General features: G+C 45.5%; 1 protein-coding gene across 7 annotated transcripts in view; it reads left to right on the forward strand.

Moving 5' to 3' along the window:
* LOC101157030 (leucine-rich repeat-containing G-protein coupled receptor 5) overlaps positions 1-18766 on the forward strand; it is a 41808-nt gene extending 23042 nt beyond the window's left edge. For 3 of the 7 annotated variants that reach the window (XM_023952226.2, XM_023952228.2, XM_023952229.2), the window contains 14 exons: positions 4850-4918; positions 5353-5424; positions 5735-5806; positions 6220-6288; positions 9377-9448; positions 9539-9604; positions 9732-9803; positions 13343-13414; positions 13502-13627; positions 13691-13821; positions 14471-14554; positions 14954-15197; positions 15919-16055; positions 16134-18766. In XM_023952226.2, the coding sequence (XP_023807994.1) occupies positions 4850-4918; positions 5353-5424; positions 5735-5806; positions 6220-6288; positions 9377-9448; positions 9539-9604; positions 9732-9803; positions 13343-13414; positions 13502-13627; positions 13691-13821; positions 14471-14554; positions 14954-15197; positions 15919-16055; positions 16134-16828 (1981 nt within the window). In that variant the 3' untranslated portion in view covers positions 16829-18766. The remainder of the gene's footprint in view (positions 1-4849; positions 4919-5352; positions 5425-5734; positions 5807-6219; positions 6289-9376; positions 9449-9538; positions 9605-9731; positions 9804-13342; positions 13415-13501; positions 13628-13690; positions 13822-14470; positions 14555-14953; positions 15198-15918; positions 16056-16133) is intronic. The other 4 variants (XM_023952227.2, XM_078941833.1, XM_078941831.1 and 1 more) reach the window with 3 other exon arrangements.
* Positions 18767-19023: the final 257 nt, after the last annotated feature.

A 19023-nucleotide genomic window follows, 5' to 3' on the forward strand; every position in this document is an offset into this window, starting at 1 on the left:
TGGGCGGCGTTTCATAATACAGATGGACAACGACCCAAAACATACAGCCAAAGCAACTCAGGAGTTTATTAAAGCAAAGAAGTGGAATATTCTTGAATGGCCAAGTCAGTCACCTGATCTTAACCCAATTGAGCAGCATTTCACTTGTTGAAGACTAAACTTCAGACAGAAAGGCCCACAAACAAACAGCAACTGAAAGCTGCTGCAGTAAAGGCCTGGCAGAGCATTCAGAAGTAGAACACCAGCATCTGGTGATGTCCATGAGTTCAAGACTTCAGGCTGTCATTGCCAACAAAGGCTTCTCAACCAAATATTAGGAATGAGCATTTTGTTTTCAGTTATTTCATTTGTCCAATTACTGATGAGCCCATGAAATGAAGGGATTGTGTTTAAAAATGCTTTAGTTTTTCACATTTTTCTGCAATCTTTTTGTTCAACCCATGGAATAAAAGCTGAAAGTCTGCACTTCAATGGCATCTGAGTTGTTTTATTTAGAATTCACTGTGGTAATGTACAGAAACTAAATTAGAAAGAATGTCTCTGTCCAAATATTTATGCTATTTATGACTGTATAACCTCAGTATATTTTCCTGCATTTTTCACCATCATGTATAAATTACTGCCAGAAAAAGGCAAAAGAAATAAGTTCCTGCTTTGCAATGTTTATGTGAAATATACAGGAGTCCATCAGTGTTGAAAATATTTACATGAATATGTTTACAAACATTTTCCTTAATAAAGTTTTAAACAGTTTTGGGGTAACAGATTACAAAGTAACAAATTACTGTAATGTAATTACTTTAGTCAGTAATAGAGGAACATAATAACAGTTACTGGACTACAGTTACTGGACTATAGAAACCCTCGTTAATTCATTGTTTCTGTTTTGTAGGCTTTGACATTATCCCTCGGAGGTTAATAAAAAAAACAGAGTTCCTGTTACAAACACATACATGCACAGTTTTGGGGAATAGAAAGTACAGACATGCAGTCATTGCTGCAGTTATGTTGCTTTCCAAACTGGGTTGAAGATTAGATGAAGGAGATGCTGTGAGGAGTCTTCTCCTCCTCGAGGAGCAGCAGGTGAGCGGCAGAGCCGAGCCCCGCCCCCTGTACTGCTGTGAATGAAACGACTCTAAAGTCGGATCTTTGGTGTGAAATACAAGAGCCGGATCCTTCTTGGCAGTAATTTTTTTAAATAATATTTCAATCTGTCTGACTTTATTTTCCTTTCTACGCTGCATGTAACTTTTGCCAATATGAGTTTGCGCTCAATGTGCTCCGCATGGGGGGGGGGGGGGTAGTCCAGTAGAGATATGAATAAAGGCGTAACGGGTTCATCTGACTTTGAGCAGCGGCATGGTGTGTTGGAACTTATTTTTGTGTCATTTTTCACGCTGTTTTTCTTTTTTGTGCTGTTTTTCCCTTGATATTCTGTAAATGAGGGGAACATATTTGCCCAACACTGATTTTAAATAATAACAATGTGTGCCAATATTTACTGGAATTGTTTTAAAAGCAAATGTAAATAATGTACTTATCTAAAACAATAGAAATGATCAAGATCCAATAAAATCGTATATTCTTTCCATGTATGCTTTAAACAACAAGCTTAAGTTCTTTATAGTTATGCATTTTGGAATATTTGTTTGTTTGTTTATTCATTCATTCCAACTAGCAACAATTTCCAACAGCCAATAATAATGTAAAAATGATATATAAATAAATAAAGTAAAAATAATTTTTAAAAACCTAGACTGTCAGTAAATACAACAAAAAAGTCAGAGGAAAAGAACCAGTACAAACATTTCACAATTATTTGATTAGAAAAAAAACAAAAAACATTTGACTTTTGTCAGTTCCGGGTCACCTCTGGGATACTTTATTACCACTGTGGTCTGCAGTGTGGGTTTCATCATCACGTGGTGGGTGGGCAGCTGCATATATTATCAGTTCTTCCACTTTTTTAACCCGCTCCATCCCTTCACGAGTGACATGGATGCTGGAGCCTGTCCTGGATACTGTTGGGTCTCAGAGCCACAATCACTCTGACAAACATATGTACACCTAGGGTCACTTTAGAATGGCGTGCCCAAATTTCAGGCCTGGAGGGCCGGTGTCCCTCATGTTTTCCAACCAACCTGCCATTGAAGCTCCTTATTGGCTAAGTACACCTGATCCAGGTAATCAGTCGCAGATACGGCAGGGTTTCTGGAAACCAGCAGGAGGCCAACCCTCCAGGCCCTGATTTGGGCACCCCTGCTTTAGGACAACCAGTGAACCCATGAGGCATCTTTTTGAAATGTGGTGGGGAAGTTGGCGTGCCCATAGAAAATCCATACATGCAAACTTTTTATAGTTTTTTTCTTTGTAAACCTGAAGACTCTCAGGACTTCCACATGGGGCATCAATTCAAAATCAGGTTTTCATGAACGCGTCAAAGTCCACTGAGAACATTTTCAACACAGAATGCAAATTAATGTCAGCTTTAATCCACTACTGTATTTACTGTATGAAGGTTTCCACTTAGAAAATGTTTGTAAAGAATTACCCATATGATGGACGTATGGCTTTGGTGTTAGTCATCTGCTTTTGGATATGAAAAAAAAGCGAGCACAGCAGCTATTGTTGTTAACAATCATCTCATGGACACACACTACACACACATACACACATGCACAGACACAGGCTGAAGCAATTTCCATTTAATGTTATTTTCACAATGTGGCAGCTTAATTTCGCACACAGTGTATTTGCGTGGATGTGTGTGTGTAACAGCCACCTGCATCCCAGAGATGGATGAGTGGACCTAATTAAAGCCACATGTGGACCCGAGGAATGCTCTAGTCTCTACTGGTGATGAAAGAAAACAGAAAAGGAAGGAGACACAGTTAAATGTTTTTTTAATAAACTTAAAGGACTGGGGGGGGGTGATAAAACACAAAGTTTTAAACATAAACATTTACATGAAACACTTTCCCAGTCTAAAGCCAACATTCCCACAGCATCATAAAATTGGTGATTCCATAACGGATGTAACACTGAGCTGTCATTCTGCGGGGCTGGCTTTCCCGTTCAGACTGGAATTTCTGAGGAAGAGAGCATCATTTGTGGATGTTGTGTTACAAGTCTTTGGATTACAGTTCTAATGAAGTTCAGCGTGTTAGAGATGGCATGTAAAGAAATAATGAAACTTCTTTTTTTATCTAAAACTGCCTCCAGTTGAGGTTTTATCTCCCATTTTTACCTGCAGTTTTGGAAATCCAGCTCCTCTCTGGGACAGACTCTGTTAGAATAAGCAGGAATGCTGATAAAAGTCCTTCCTTTCATCTGGTTTGGTTTCACACACGGGGCTCTCAGGAGGAAACCAAAGACTGAAGCGGAAAATCCATGCAGTTCCAACAGCTGCTCATTTGAGGGGGCCCTATTGTCCAAATCGAGTTCTGATTAAGACAGGAGAAAAAACGGGCAATGGTTGGACTCCCTTTTGCCTTCAGAACCTTTGGCCTTAATCCTTGGTGTAAAATCAACAAGGTTCTGGAAACATTCCTCAGACTCTGGTCCACGTTGACATGACAACATCAGTTGCTGCAGATTTGTCTGCTGAACATCCATGATGCTGGTCTCCCGTTCCACCACATCCCAAAGGTTCTCTATTGGGTTCTGGTGACTGTGGAGGCCGTTTGAGTCCAGAGAACTCGATCTCATGTTCTAGAAACCAGTCTGAGATGATTCCAGCTTGATGACATGGATCCTCATCCTGCTGGAAGTAGCCATCAGAAGATGGTCCACTGTGGTCAGAAAGGGATGGACATGGTCAGCAGCAATACTCAGGTAGTCTGTGGCGTTGGAACCATGCTCAACTGGTACTAAGGGGTCCAAAGTGTGCCAAGGAAATATCCCCCACACCATGACACCACCACCACCAGCCTGAACCGTTGATACAAGGCAGGATAGATCCATGCTTTCATGTTGTTGATGTTAAATTCTGACCCTACCATCTGAATGTGGCAGCAGAAACTGAGACTCATCAGACCAGACAAGGTTTTTCCATCTCTATGGTCCAGTTTTGGTGAGTCTGTGTGAATTGTAGCCTCAGTTTCCTGTTCTTAGCTGACAGCAGTGGTACCTGGTGTGGTCTTCTTCTGCTGCTGTAGTCCATCTGCCTCCAGGTCGGACATGTTGTCGGTTTAGAGATGGTCTTCTGCAGACCTCGGTTGGAACCAGTGATTCTTTGAGTTCCTGTTGCCTTACTATCAGCTGGAACCAGTCTGACTGTTCTCCTCTGACCTCTGGCATCAACAAGGCATTTCTGCCCACAAAATTGCCGCTCACTGTAAAACAGAACCTTTGTAACAGATGGGTTGTAGCCCAGACTAACTACAACTTACTAGAAAGAACTTGAAATTGAGTCAAGGTGGAGGTGCAACTGGACCAAGGATCAGCTTCTTATGTCTGCAGTTATGGACAGACTGACAGTTGAGGTTAGACAGAAACAATGTGGATCACGATGTTTGCAGGTGACATTGTGATCTGTAGTGAGAGCAAGGATCAGGTGGAGGAACATCTAGAGAGGTGGAGGTTTGCTCTGGAAAGAAGATGAATGAAGGTCGGCTGCAGTAAGACAGAGAATCTGTTTATAAATGAGAGGAATTTAACTGGAACGGTGAGGTTATAAGGAGCAGAGTTGAAGATGTTGAGGTTCTACTTTTAAATGTTCTACTGTTAAACTCTTGCTAGAAGTTAACTTTTAACCCATTATTTTCTCTCTTACCTGTAAAACATACAAAATAATTTCTTTTTTTCTGGTAATGCTAATAAGACGCCATTTACCTTGTCTTCCTCTTAGGGATTTGAACTACAACCAGTTGATGGAGTTTCCTACGGCCATACGCTCACTCCGACACCTCAAAGAGCTGTAAGTCTGAAGGGATGCTTGCTTGTCTTTATTTCATAAATTGACTTTTTTTATAATTGTATTGTAACGACCCAGCTGGTACGTCGGTATAGCTGAGCTGCTAATAAAGCGGCTTCATTGCAGAGCTGTCTGTGCCCCATACACCGCATGAGCCCGGACAGTCTCAGAGAGAAAGAAATAGGAGCAAAGCAAAGTCTCCTCTTCAGTATCAACGCCCATTTATTCAAGTACACCACAAACAACCAAACAGCATGGAGGTCACTTCTTTTCCCAGCACTCTCACTCATGGTTTTCCCCCATGATTCCCCACTTCCCATGAGTCTTAGGGGCTGAAGGCGGGGCTAACCCCCAGGTCGCCACAGTAATATTTGTGCTTTTTTAATATCTGTGAAACAGAAACACAATTTAAAAACTTTCTGCATCTTCTTTTAAAGAGGTTTCCATAGCAACAAGATCCAATCCATCCCTGACCACGCCTTTACTGGGAACCCATCGTTGACCACTGTGTAAGTGCCCGGGACACTGGAACCAAACCTAATTTGGTGGATGTGATCTTCTTATAAAAGCCATAGAAGTGACTACTTTTGAAAATTCGTCAATTATTAAATCCTGATGTCATTCAGAGCCAAACATGTTTAAGTAGCACAGAAATGTAAATCAAGATTCTGTTTGGACGTTTAGTAAAAGGATTAAAACACCATAAAATATATGTATTTATGGAAGACATATTTGGGAGTTTGTAACAGCAGCTTTTACAATCAGGACTTTTTCGTGTTCCTGTGTTTCAAATTTTGACTCCGTTTGTTTTTTTCGCAGATTCTTCTACGATAATCCAATCCAGTCTGTTGGACGTACAGCTTTTCAGAACCTGCCAGAGCTACGGACTTTGTAAGGGACACAAAAAATCCAAGAATTTCTCTCACCTCACATTTGTTCTAGAAGTTCTGATGGTTTGCATCCCAGAGGAACATAGATTAGAACTGTAGAAGCTTCTGCGGAGCCAATTTAAGGCAGGATAGGACATCACTGAATCCTGACCCTCTGTAGGATGGGCGAGGTAAACTCAGCAGGAGCTGTTGCAGGTTTTTTCTCAGCAGAGAGATGGTCTAAATGCTAAAGAGTTACCTCCAAAGATAAACATTGTTTCCACCATAAGGCGAATAGCATTTTTCATCTTCAGTGGTTTTCAGTAAAGTTCTGAACTGAAGTCTGAGCTTCATGAATTCAGATGCTAAACACACAAAGAAAGCAACACAAACTGAAAAACCACTTTAGTGAAGCTGACGGCCGCTGTGTTTCAGATCCCTGAACGGAGCGGCAGAACTCAACGAGTTTCCAGATCTGACGGGAACGAGGAGTTTGGAGAGTCTGTAAGATCCGCCATCACACACACACACACACAAACAGAAACACACACACATACCCAAACAGACACCTCTATACATTTATAGAGAAGAATGCTTCATATCTGAGTTGTTTGCACTTCTAGTGTTGTGTTGTGTTGCATTGCATTGTGTTGTGTTGCATTGCGTTGTGTTGTGTTGTCTTGCATTGAATTGTGGTGTGTTGCATTGTGTTGTGTTGTGTTGTGTTGCATTGCATTGTGTTGTGTTGCATTGCGTTGTGTTGCATTGCGTTGTGTTGTGTTGCGTTGTGTTGTGTTGTGTTGCATTGCATTGCGTTGTGTTGTGTTGTGTTGCATTGCGTTGTGTTGCATTGCATTCTGTTGCGTTGCATTGTGTTGTGTTGCATTGCGTTGTGTTGCATTGCATTCTGTTGCGTTGCATTGTGTTGTGTTGCATTGTGTTGTGTTGCATTGCGTTGTGTTGTGTTGTGTTGCATTGCGTTGTGTTGTGTTGCATTGTGTTGTGTTTCATTGCATTGCGTTGTGTTGTGTTGTGTTGCATTGCGATGTGTTGCATTGCATTCTGTTGCGTTGCATTGTGTTGTGTTGCATTGCATTCTTTTGCGTTGCATTGTGTTTTGTTGTGTTGCATTGCATTGCATTGTGTTGTGTTGTGTTGCATTGCGTTGTGTTGTGTTGTGTTGCATTGCGTTGTGTTGTTGCATTGTGTTGTGTTGCATTGCATTGCATTGCATTGTGTTGTGTTGTGTAGCATTGCGTTGTGTTGTGTTTTGTTGCATTGCGTTGTGTTGTGTTGCATTGTGTTTTGTGTTGTGTTGTGTTGCATTGCGTTGTGTTGCATTGCATTCTGTTGCGTTGCATTGTGTTGTGTTGCATTGCATTCTGTTGCATTGTGTTGTGTTGCATTGCATTGTGTTGTGTTGCGTTGTGTTGTGTTGTGTTGCATTGCGTTGTGTTGCATTGTGTTGTGTTGCATTGCATTGCGTTGCGTTGTGTTGTGTTGTGTTGTGTTGCATTGCGTTGCATTGCATTCTGTTGTGTTGCATTGTGTTGTGTTGCATTGCATTCTGTTGCGTTGCATTGTGTTTTGTTGTGTTGCATTGCATTGCATTGTGTTGTGTTGTGTTGTGTTGTGTTGCATTGCGTTGTGTTGTGTTGTGTTGCATTGCGTTGTGTTGTGTTGCATTGTGTTGTGTTGTGTTGCATTGCATTGTGTTGTGTTGCATTGCGTTGTGTTGCATTGCATTCTGTTGCGTTGCATTGTGTTGTGTTGCATTGCGTTGTGTTGCATTGCATTCTGTTGCGTTGCCTTGTGTTGTGTTGCATTGTGTTGTGTTGTGTTGTGTTGTGTTGCATTGCATTGCATTGCGTTGTGTTGTGTTGCATTGTGTTGTGTTGCATTGCATTCTGTTGTGTTGCATTGTACTGTGTTGTGCGTTGCTGAATCTCCAGTCAAACTGCTGGTATCAGACGTGTTCTTCGATCCGACAGGATGTGACTTTCCTACTGATCAGCGTGATTTCTAAACGTGTTTCTCTCCTTGTTGTGACCCAGACTTCCATGTCATAATAAACTCCTGGGTTGTGTTTACGTTGTCGTATTTTTCCGTTCCGTCTCTCCTCTGAAGGCCGTGTGTGTTCTGCTGTAACCTCGCTCTGAACTAACGGTGGAAATGAAAACACAGACCAAAAATCTGACCCACATTCTTCCCGTCTGTCCTGAAAGTGACTCTTCCCGGTCTTCCGGTTTTATCAACTCAAAGACAGATTTCTGCCGTTTTAGACGTTTTTGTTTTTAAGCAGAAATGAACGCCAGTTTTTCAAAATAAAAGACCCACCTGTGTCTCTACAACGCCACATATCTGCAGAAAACCTTTCAGAGACACTGACAGATTATTGTTTAGGACTAAGTTTTCATCAAAAACACAGAATAGGGTTAATTCTTCTGAACCAGCTGCTGTTTTTTTGACAGGAATCCACTGATCCATCTAAGAGGCTGAAATCCACATGCAGTAGATCTTCATCCTAAGAAAGAAAATCTCTCGATTTCTAGTTTGTTTTTTGACAGAGGTTTTATCTGACCTCCGTTTACTTTCTGCTCCTCCGTTTGTTCATTTGCCCCTTTGTTGTCTTTGTGGTGGTCTTGGGTTTTGCTGCCTTGAACCTTATTGGCTTTCAGTTCCTGATTGCTTCACACCTGGCTGCTGTAACTCATTAACCTTCAGAGCGCTCAAACATCTTGCTTTCCTTAATCTTTTACCAATTTGAGGAAAAAGTTGCTCTTGATCCACCGTGTGGGAGCGGGTGTTTGTTCAGCTTTAGCTTAAGCCAAAGTCTGACCCTCGTGTGGAGGAATATCATTTGGAGGCTAAAGATCCACTTCACACTCTTCTATTAATGTTCATGCTACACTTTTGATGTCAGAAAACCTCAGGCAATAATCAAGCAGGTCAGTGACATCACCCATCCATCTGCTGTGCTGCTCAGGACGACAGCAGAACTTTTACTCCGTCCCGCAGTGGATGCACTTTATTTTTTAGCTGTGGACGTTCTGCTGGTTCTTACAACTTCCTGCAAGACAGCATCATGAAGAAAAGTCCGGGTGATTCCGGATTTGCATAAAGCTGCTTCTTTAATGGGGGTTTTGTCCTATATTATCTACATTTTCTTTGTTTCTTCTATTTTTTATTTCATACTTCATCAGAATCCCCGTCACTCTCATTGTGTTTCACAACAATGCAGTCTGTCAGGATTTGCTTTGTCATGCTGGTGTTTAGGAGAAGAAAGGAAAAAACTGTTGAAATATTTAGAGAAATCTAAACTTCATGTTTTTGCTCAGGTTTTATGAAGGCGTGTTGTAACTTTGATCCATTTTACAACACGCTTGCCAGCTCATTAAAAGCTCATCTTTAGTCCACGTATCTTTGTAAAGCGTTTGTTTTCGCTGCCCGAACACTGAAGCGCTTCAAAGCTTCACTTTCATTCCTAGAATAATGAAACGTTGGAGCACCTGAACCCATTTGAAGCAGTAAACCCGGACGGTTTGTGTTCTCGGCTCAGGCTCCGTCTGACGTGGCTCTCCTGTGCTTTCAGGACCATCACCGGAGCTCGCATCACTTCTCTGCCCACATCAGTGTGTGAACAGCTTCCCAACCTGCAGCTGCTGTGAGTCCAAACACACCTGAGCTCACCTTCATGTCCTGTGCTGCTCTGCGATGCGTTCACAGACACCTGGAATGTTCTCCCTCTCTGCAGCGACCTCTCCTATAACCAAATCCAGAGCCTGCCCAGTTTCTCTGCCTGTGAGAGCCTCCAGAAACTGTGAGTCCTCACTATTTTATTTTATTTTATCTATGTTTTTACTCAGTTATCAAACAGAAAACCCCCCAGCGGGGCAGGAAGGCGGGAATCAGTGCTTGACATCAGCGCTGCTGCTGCTGTTTTCCAGAGACCTGCACCACAACGAGGTGGAGGCGCTGGAGGAGAACACCTTCACCGGTCTGACATCACTGCGCTTCCTGTGAGCGTGCACACACACACAAGCGTGCACACACACACGCATGCACACACACACACACGCATGCACACAAACACACACGCATGCACACAAACACACGCATGCACACACACACACAAGCGTGCACACACACACACACGCATGCACACAAACACACACGCATGCACACACACACACACAAGCGTGCACACACACACAAGCGTGCACACACACACAAGCGTGCACACACACACACGCATGCACACACACACACACGCATGCACACACACACACACGCATGCACACACACCCACACGCATGCACACAAACACACACACGCATGCACACAAACACACACACGCATGCACACAAACACACACACGCATGCACACAAACACACACGCATGCACACAAACACACACGCATGCACACAAACACACACGCATGCACACACACACACACATGCACACACACACACACGCATGCACACAAACACACACGCATGCACACAAACACACACGCGTGCACACACACACACAAGCGTGCACACACACACGCATGCACACAAACACACACGCATGCACACACACACACAAGCGTGCACACACACACAAGCGTGCACACACACACAAGCGTGCACACACACACAAGCGTGCACACACACACACGCATGCACACACACACACACGCATGCACACACACACACGCATGCACACAAACACACACACGCATGCACACAAACACACACACGCATGCACACAAACACACACGCATGCACACACACACGCATGCACACACACACACACGCATGCACACACACACACACGCATGCACACACACACACACGCATGCACACAAACACACACGCATGCACACACACAAGCGTGCACACACACACACACGCATGCACACAAACACACACGCATGCACACACACACACAAGCGTGCACACACACACAAGCGTGCACACACACACAAGCGTGCACACACACACAAGCGTGCACACACACACACACGCGTGCACACAAACACACACACGCATGCACACAAACACACACACGCATGCACACAAACACACACGCATGCACACACACACACAAGCGTGCACACACACACACACACGCGTGCACACAAACACACACGCATGCACACACGCATGCACACACACACACACACGCATGCACACAAACACACACGCATGCACACAAACACACACGCATGCACACAAACACACACGCATGCACACAAACACACACGCATGCACACACACACACGAATGCACACACACGAATGCACACACACACACGCATGCACACACACACACACGCATGCACACACACACACACGCATGCACACAAACACACACGCATGCACACAAACACACACGCATGCACACAAACACACACGCATGCACACAAACACACACGCATGCACACACACACACACGCATGCACACACACACACAAGCGTGCACACACACACACACGCATGCACACAAACACACACGCATGCACACACACACACAAGCGTGCACACACACACAAGCGTGCACACACACACAAGCGTGCACACACACACAAGCGTGCACACACACACACGCATGCACACAAACACACACACGCATGCACACAAACACACACACGCATGCACACACACACACAAGCGTGCACACACACACGCATGCACACACACACACACGCATGCACACACACACACACGCATGCACACAAACACACACGCATGCACACACACACACAAGCGTGCACACACACACACACGCATGCACACAAACACACAAGCGTGCACACACACACAAGCGTGCACACACACACAAGCGTGCACACACACACAAGCGTGCACACACACACACACGCGTGCACACAAACACACACACGCATGCACACAAACACACACACGCATGCACACAAACACACACGCATGCACACACACACACAAGCGTGCACACACACGCGTGCACACACACACACACGCATGCACACAAACACACACGCATGCACACAAACACACACGCATGCACACAAACACACACACGCATGCACACAAACACACACGCATGCACACACACACACGAATGCACACACACACACACGAATGCACACACACACACGCATGCACACAAACACACACGCATGCACACAAACACACACGCATGCACACACACACACACGCATGCACACAAACACACACGCATGCACACACACACACACGCATGCACACAAACACACACGCATGCACACAAACACACACGCATGCACACAAACACACACACGCATGCTCACAAACACACACACGCATGCTCACAAACACACACGCATGCTCACAGCATGGTGGAACACTGGGAAATCCATTTCATTTAAACGTTACCGGAAAAAACAAGATGAGGTACAACAAAGACAACATTTACAGAGGAGGAACGAGATGACCGCGAGAGTTCAGGCTGCTCAAAGTTTGAGAGCAGAGCAGCTGGAAGCTCCGCCCACATGGTGCTGAGGCGGGTAAAGGAAGCGTCCGGATCTGAGAGTGGGAGGATGTGGAGGTGTAGAGGACACAGGACGGGTATGGGGGGCTGGAGCTGCTGGAGGACGCATGTTCTGTGCGGAGATGAGGGTTCAGCGCCCGCATGAGGCGCTGAGATGTGGACGGGTGGAATCAGAGAAGCGGTGAAGGTGGAGGATCAGAGTGCTGCTCCTCCACTGATGGAGTCAGCCCACAGCGCCTCCTAAGCTTCAGCATCATGTCTGAACATCATGACTGATCATTTAAGACCCCCCCCCCCCCCCCCCCCACGTCTGCGTTAGAAACAAAGAGCAGCTGTTACGCCCGGCTCCAAGCCGCTTAATCCAAACGAGCTGCTGAGAAGCAGATCCAGCAGACCTGATGGACTGAAGAGAGGAGAAACAAACGGAAAGTCTGGTAGTTTCAGACACACTGAATTCTATTTATGTATCAGAAAAATAAAAGTTTTCAAATGATCATCAGATTCACTCACAGGAGCTGCTGGGGGGGGGTGAGGACTTGTGAAAATCGTCTGTGTCGTTGCTGCAGAATCCTCTAAAACACATTTCTGGTTTCCCCTCATTTTCTGGATGAAATGTTGTTTTTAGTTTGAAGGCCTTCTATTAGCTTTAAAAACCACTTTTAGCTTCTAAAATAAAGGATTTTAGTATGTTTTCAAATTAAAATGACCATTAGTACTAATGAGATAGACAAAATCCATCCAGACATCCACCTGTAAGAATAAACATTCATATATTTTTTCAAATGATTTGAACTGACACATTGCATGGAAATGGAGAAAATCCATTAGATGATTGTCTGAAATATCTACCTAATAATTATATTATTTAGCATTTTCCCTGAAATATTCAACCTATAATTAAGTGTTAATGTAATCATTGGTTTCAGTGCTACCTTCTAATAAAAGTCTAATTCTGATAGTTTTATTTAACTTGAATCAAACATGGGAAGTTTTTGTTTGAGACGTGTTTCTGAAGGAAGTGAAGTGGATTTCCCTCCTCAAAGCTGCCGTTTGTGTCTGGCAGAGATCTCTCCTGGAACCGGCTGTCGACCGTCAAACCCAACGGCTTCTCTGCTCTGCCGGCGCTGAACAGACTGTGAGGTTCTACCATCACAACCAACGAGCGACACAGAAACAAAATCAACCGGATTAGTTATTGATGCCACCCCACCTGTCTGTGCAGGGATCTGTCATCCAATCAGCTGTCATCTCTGCCCCTGAGCGGCCTGCAGACCTTGACTCACCTTCGCCTGGCCGGTAACGGTCAGCTGATGGAGTTAATCGCACGAGAGGACCTGCCGCGGGTCAGGTGAGGAGCGGCGTCTCCGGGTTTGGAGGTGGAGGTCCGGCCTCTCATGTTGGTTCTTGGCAGGTGGATGGAGCTTCCCTACGCCTTTCAGTGTTGCGCCTTCATCTCCTGTGACAGGAAAGGAGGTTCGTCCTGGGAGAAGGAGGAGGCTGTGGAGGCGGCTGGGAGAGATGCCGCCGTTCTCTCCAGTCAAGGTGAACCTTCTCCCTCAGAGAGATGGGTTAAGATTTGTGCTCACGACGTGTCATGGCAGCCCTGAGCCTAAAATTAGTAACAATAATATTATTGTTAACAATATTACGCATCTGAAAACACTTTCTTCTTCCTGTGACACACTCAGGGTGGACAGAGTAGCTGTGTGTTGCTGCCCTCTGCTGGATGGTTGTGGTTTTCACAAACGTCCATCACAACAACAACAAGTTCATTTTAAGCCAAACAAATCAAAGATCTGAACTTAAAGACAACTACTGGAACTGTGTTATTTATACGTGTTCACCAACAGGCCAAAAGCCATTCATAGGCAAAGCATAGACTAAAATCGCAGAAATATCACATAAAATGTACCAAATTATTATAATAAAACTGTAAACATAGTCAATAAGTTAAAATAATATAAAACTGAGACATTGATGGTTTCAAGTTTTCACAAACCTTTGATAACTGTAAGTGGGATGTTTTTAGACCACTCTGTATGATCGCCACGCCGAACTCTGACTTTAATTAGACTGTAATTAGTCTGGGAAAGATGTTTGGTGCTGATCCTGTCAGATAAAAATCCTTCCAGGGATTTTTCCATCCATCTGAACAGGTTTGGAAGAACGTTGTCCTGCTTTGTCTCTGCAGCAGAACCGGACTGGGAGGACTTTCTGATGGAGTTTGAGGACGGGCCCAAACCTCAACACGCCGTCCACTGCAGCCCGACACCAGGTACCCACTGCAGGTTCCGTCAGGGTCAGAGGTCAGGGTCAGAGGTCAGGGTTAGGGTCAGGGGACACTTTTCAAATATGACGAGAACTTCTTCCACAGAGCAGCAGGACTTCAGAGTGTCCTTCCTGAAGTTCTGCAGCTCTGAAGGATTTTGGGGAAGCAAAAAAGACTAAAGATCAACCACAGGATCCCCTGGAGATCTGGAGAAAAGATTCACAAATGCAACCAGACGTTTGAAGGAATCCAGAAGAGACTCCTCCAGGCTGCAGCTGCTGCTCCTGAAAGGATGAAATCCAGATTGTGAAACTCGTCTTTGCAGAAGATCAAAGTAGAAGTTTGACGGTTGAATTGTTCATCCGGTAAAAAAGCAAACCCAGTTTCAGTAACGGTGTTCTGCAGGTCCGCTGAGGCCGTGTCGCCACCTGCTGGGCAGCTGGATGATCCGCGGCGGGGTGTGGCTCATGGCAGGAACCTCCCTGATCAGTAACAGTCTGGTGGTTCTGGCCGTCTTCTTCTCTCCTGCCAGCTTGGTGACGCCCACCAAGCTGCTGATTGGTCTGCTGGCTCTGGTGAATGGGCTGATGGGAGTTTGGGGGGGGTGGCTGGCCGCTGTGGACGCCTGGACCTTTGGAAGCTTTTGGAGGTAAGAAACCAAAACCGCTCAGAGGTTTGGGTCACTTTGACCCTCCGGGTCTCTGAAGTCACCGCTGTGTTTGATGCCGACTCGCCGTTAGTGTCGTTTTTATTCAATATGAAACATTAAACGTTAATAAAAGTTAATAGTTTTGAAATTTGTGACAAATCATTGGGATTATGGGATAGATCCTTGGAAGATTGAATACATTTACATAAGACAAACTTTGTTTTGGAAAGTAAACATTAATATTTATCTATACGGTTTGGATCTTTATTATAAAACATAAAAACCATAATTATTCTCATTTATTCGTTTTTTTTTGTTACAAAACGGTTCATCGTGAAAGTATTGTGTAAAAGAACCAGAAGGTTGACCCAAAAATCTGTTTGACATGGAAATGAATAAAGCAGATTGTAAAGTAGGATTAGTAGTGGTGGGGTCAAAAAGGCCCTAAGGCTTAAACATGATGACATTTACCATTTTCTAGGGTTTTTATCTTCTCTGGGTCAGATCTGCTCATCTTAAGTTTCTGACGTCACAAAGCCAAATATGGACATTCATTATGTTTCCTAAATATCGTTAAAAATCTCCCCCCTACAGTTTAAGTTTCACACTCTGCTGGGGGTCAACCGTGACCTTGTTTGACCTTCATGGGCCTCGCCTCCTGTCCGCAGCAGACGCCTTTGGACGCCTTTTGTTTGTGTGACTGTTTTGCTGCTGGTTGCAGGTTCGGAGCGAAGTGGGAGAGCAGCTTCCTGTGTCACCTCAGCAGCTTCCTGTGCGTCTTTGCGTCTCAGACCGGACTCTTCCTGCTGACTGTCGCCGCTCTGGAGCGATGCGTGGCGTCCGCCGTGCGCAGTGGCGGTGAGGGCGGCGGCAGCTGCAGAGCGAGCTGGAAGAAGACTGGCAGACGTGAACTCAGGATGTCTTCTCTTTCTGCAGGTCGCTCTGCCGGGTGGCCGCTCTGGATCCGTCTGTCCATCTGTCTGTGTTTCCTGCTGGGCGCCGCCATCACGCTGCCCCCTCTAGTGGCTGGAAACAGCAGCACCTCCTTCTGTTTGCCGCTGCCGTCCGTGTCCTCCTCCTTGGCGTTCTCCGTGTCCATGGTGCTGTTTGACTCGCTCTGTTTCCTCCTCATGACGCTCGCCTACATCCGTTTTTATTGTCAGAGCAGCAAAGCAGCTCCTGCGTGTGACGAGGAGGCGGCGCTGACCCGACACGTGGCCTGGCTGCTGTTTTCTGACTGCCTCCTCTACCTCCCTGTTGCCTTCCTCTCCTTCTCCTCCCTCCTGCGGCTCCCCGCCGTCGGGCCGGAGGCGGCAAAGGCGTTGCTGCTGCTCGTGGCGCCGCTGCCAGCCTGCGTCAATCCCCTGCTTTACCTCCTCTTCAACCCGCTCGCCAGGGAGGAGCTGGCGTCGCTGGCCAAACGCACGTGCAGAGGCGTGGCGCCATCCAAGCTATGGAGGCGAGCGAAGGCTAGAGGAAGCACGCTGGATTCAGACTACGACGAGGATGTGGAGAAACAGTCGTGCGACTCCACGCAGGGGCTGGTGGCTGTTGAACATTTGAAGGAGGAGGAGGAGTCGAGAGGAGCAAAAGGCCTCCATTCAGCGGAGGCTGCTGGCCTTCATCACTAAACTGACACACAGAGGGAGAGGAGGCTGAAGATCTGACCTAACAAAGCAGCAACATTGAACACGAGAGGTTTCTGACTCATCCACACTTTTCAACATCTCAACTTTCTGATTGCGGCGGCGGTGGCGGCGGCGGTGGCGGCGGCGGTGGCGGCGGTGGCGGCGGCGGCCCTGCAAATCGATCATGTGGAAAGAAACGTTTTACAGATTGAGACGTCAAATCCCAACAAAACAACCCATCCAAGCGCCTTTCCTGTAAGAATCACAACCTTCAGCCTTAGAGCTGCAGATCAGAATGATCAAACAGAGTGGTGGGAGCATCATGATGTGGGCTGGAAGGTCTCTGAACACCAGAATGCAGAGATCTGCTCTCTACTATTTACCCTTTAGTAAAGTCATTCAGTAGCTTCCTGGAACTGTAAGAGGTCGCATAGAGGTCATGTAAGGCCCGATAGTTAGGAACCGGAACTTCCAAACTTTTTTATGTAATTAGAAGCAGGTCCCCCCACCCCCCCCACCCCCCCAATGATTTTTTTAAATGTTTTCTAAGGAAACTTCAGCTTCATTCAGTGTTTGACCCAAACACATCCGGACACACTGGTGTCCATTACCGTGCTTTTACTTTGAAAAACTCCTGGGTTCGCAGCGCCGTGTTAGCAAACGTCGGCCCAAACGCTCGCGGCAGCAGCTGATGTTCTGGCGAGCGCGTGTGAGAACTGCAGCAGGCCTGCGAGCTCCGTCACAAAGTCAAACCTCGACGTGAAAACAGAGGCGACTCGGGATTTGAAGCTCAACCGTTTCATTTGAATAAAAAAGAAATTCCTGAAGTTCTTCAGGATGGAACTTCCACAGGATAAAAGCTTCTCTGTCGGTGTTTGAAGAGGTTTTAAAGTTCTACTTTGGATTCTGGAATCATGGATCATGAGGATGTTTGTCCTCCTAAAGACCCAGACGAACATCTGGGACTGAGACCGTCCGGTTCTGAAGAGGACGGTCTGAGCTGAGGTGGTTCAGGGACCAGTTTAGGGGATTCTGGTCCCATGAGGATCTGCTGTGACCGTTATGTGAAACGGCCTCAGACTGTGGATCCAGATGAACCAGAGCCCACCCCCCCTCATGAACGGACAGTTCAACTCCCCCCAATGAGGAGGTGGAGGCTGGGGGTCTCCCTCAGTGTTGGGAGGGTTATGCAGGGTTCTACAGGTCCTGAGTGTACCCCCCAATCAAAAAGAGCCTGGTTTGGATGGGGGGGGGGGGGGGGGCATCTTTGTGAGACCTTCCTGCTTCCTGCAGAAAGATGGTTGATGGTTGAAGTAAAGAAACTGGTTTCTCGTTTTGGTCTGTAAAGAACAAAAAGTTTGTTTAGCAGAAGAAAAAGGTTTCAGTGAAACGTTTGCCTCCACAATCACAAACGTCTCAATGACTCCTGCTGGGATTCAGCGTCCAAACCTTTAGTCCTAAACGCCGTTTTTCCGCCTTCGGACGGTTTGCAGTTTTCTGATCGTTTCCCTTCCAGCCTGCAGGAGTTTCTGCAGAAAATTCCCATGAAGCTGGAAAACTGGGATAAAAGAGGAGGGGCTTTGTCCCGTCAGCTGCACCTCATGTTGGGGGAGGAGGTCATGAGTCACGGTGGAGCCGGACCGCATCCACAGAAGGTTCCCAGCCGTGTTTCCATTTTCATTTAGATTAGAACTTTTCCCATCTGGACTTAAATCCCACATTTAATAAAACAGGAAAGTTATTTTCTCTTCATCTCTTTTGGAAACATAAAGGGAAAAAAATGAGTTATTTTTCTATGATCAGCACTTAAAACGTCTAAAAAGTTGATGAGCTTCAAAAACTGTGAAGCCGTCTATTGTAAAGTTTTGTAAAACAACGTCGTTTTTGGAGGTAATTTAGTGTTTAGTTATGATGTCAAATAAAATAAAACTGGTTAAATAATCTGTTGTTTGTTTGTTCTTTGTGAGGAAAAAGCAGATCATGGATAATAAACCCGACTGAAAATAAAAGCATCCATCAGCAAAAAAACAGATCTTCCTTCCTGTTTGATGATGAAGGTGAGGTCAGAGGTCAACACTTCCTTTGAAGTTCCTCTGTTGGAATAAAATCAAAATAACCTAAAAAAGATCAACTGAACCAAAAAGATCGTCGTCCTGGTTTGTAGAAAAGAATTTCAGCTCCATGTTGGTGTTTGAAAA

Source organism: Oryzias latipes, chromosome 23 (genome assembly GCF_053564925.1).
Source record: "Oryzias latipes strain Hd-rR chromosome 23, Olatipes_Hd-rR_3.1".
Lineage (NCBI taxonomy): Eukaryota > Metazoa > Chordata > Actinopteri > Beloniformes > Adrianichthyidae > Oryzias > Oryzias latipes.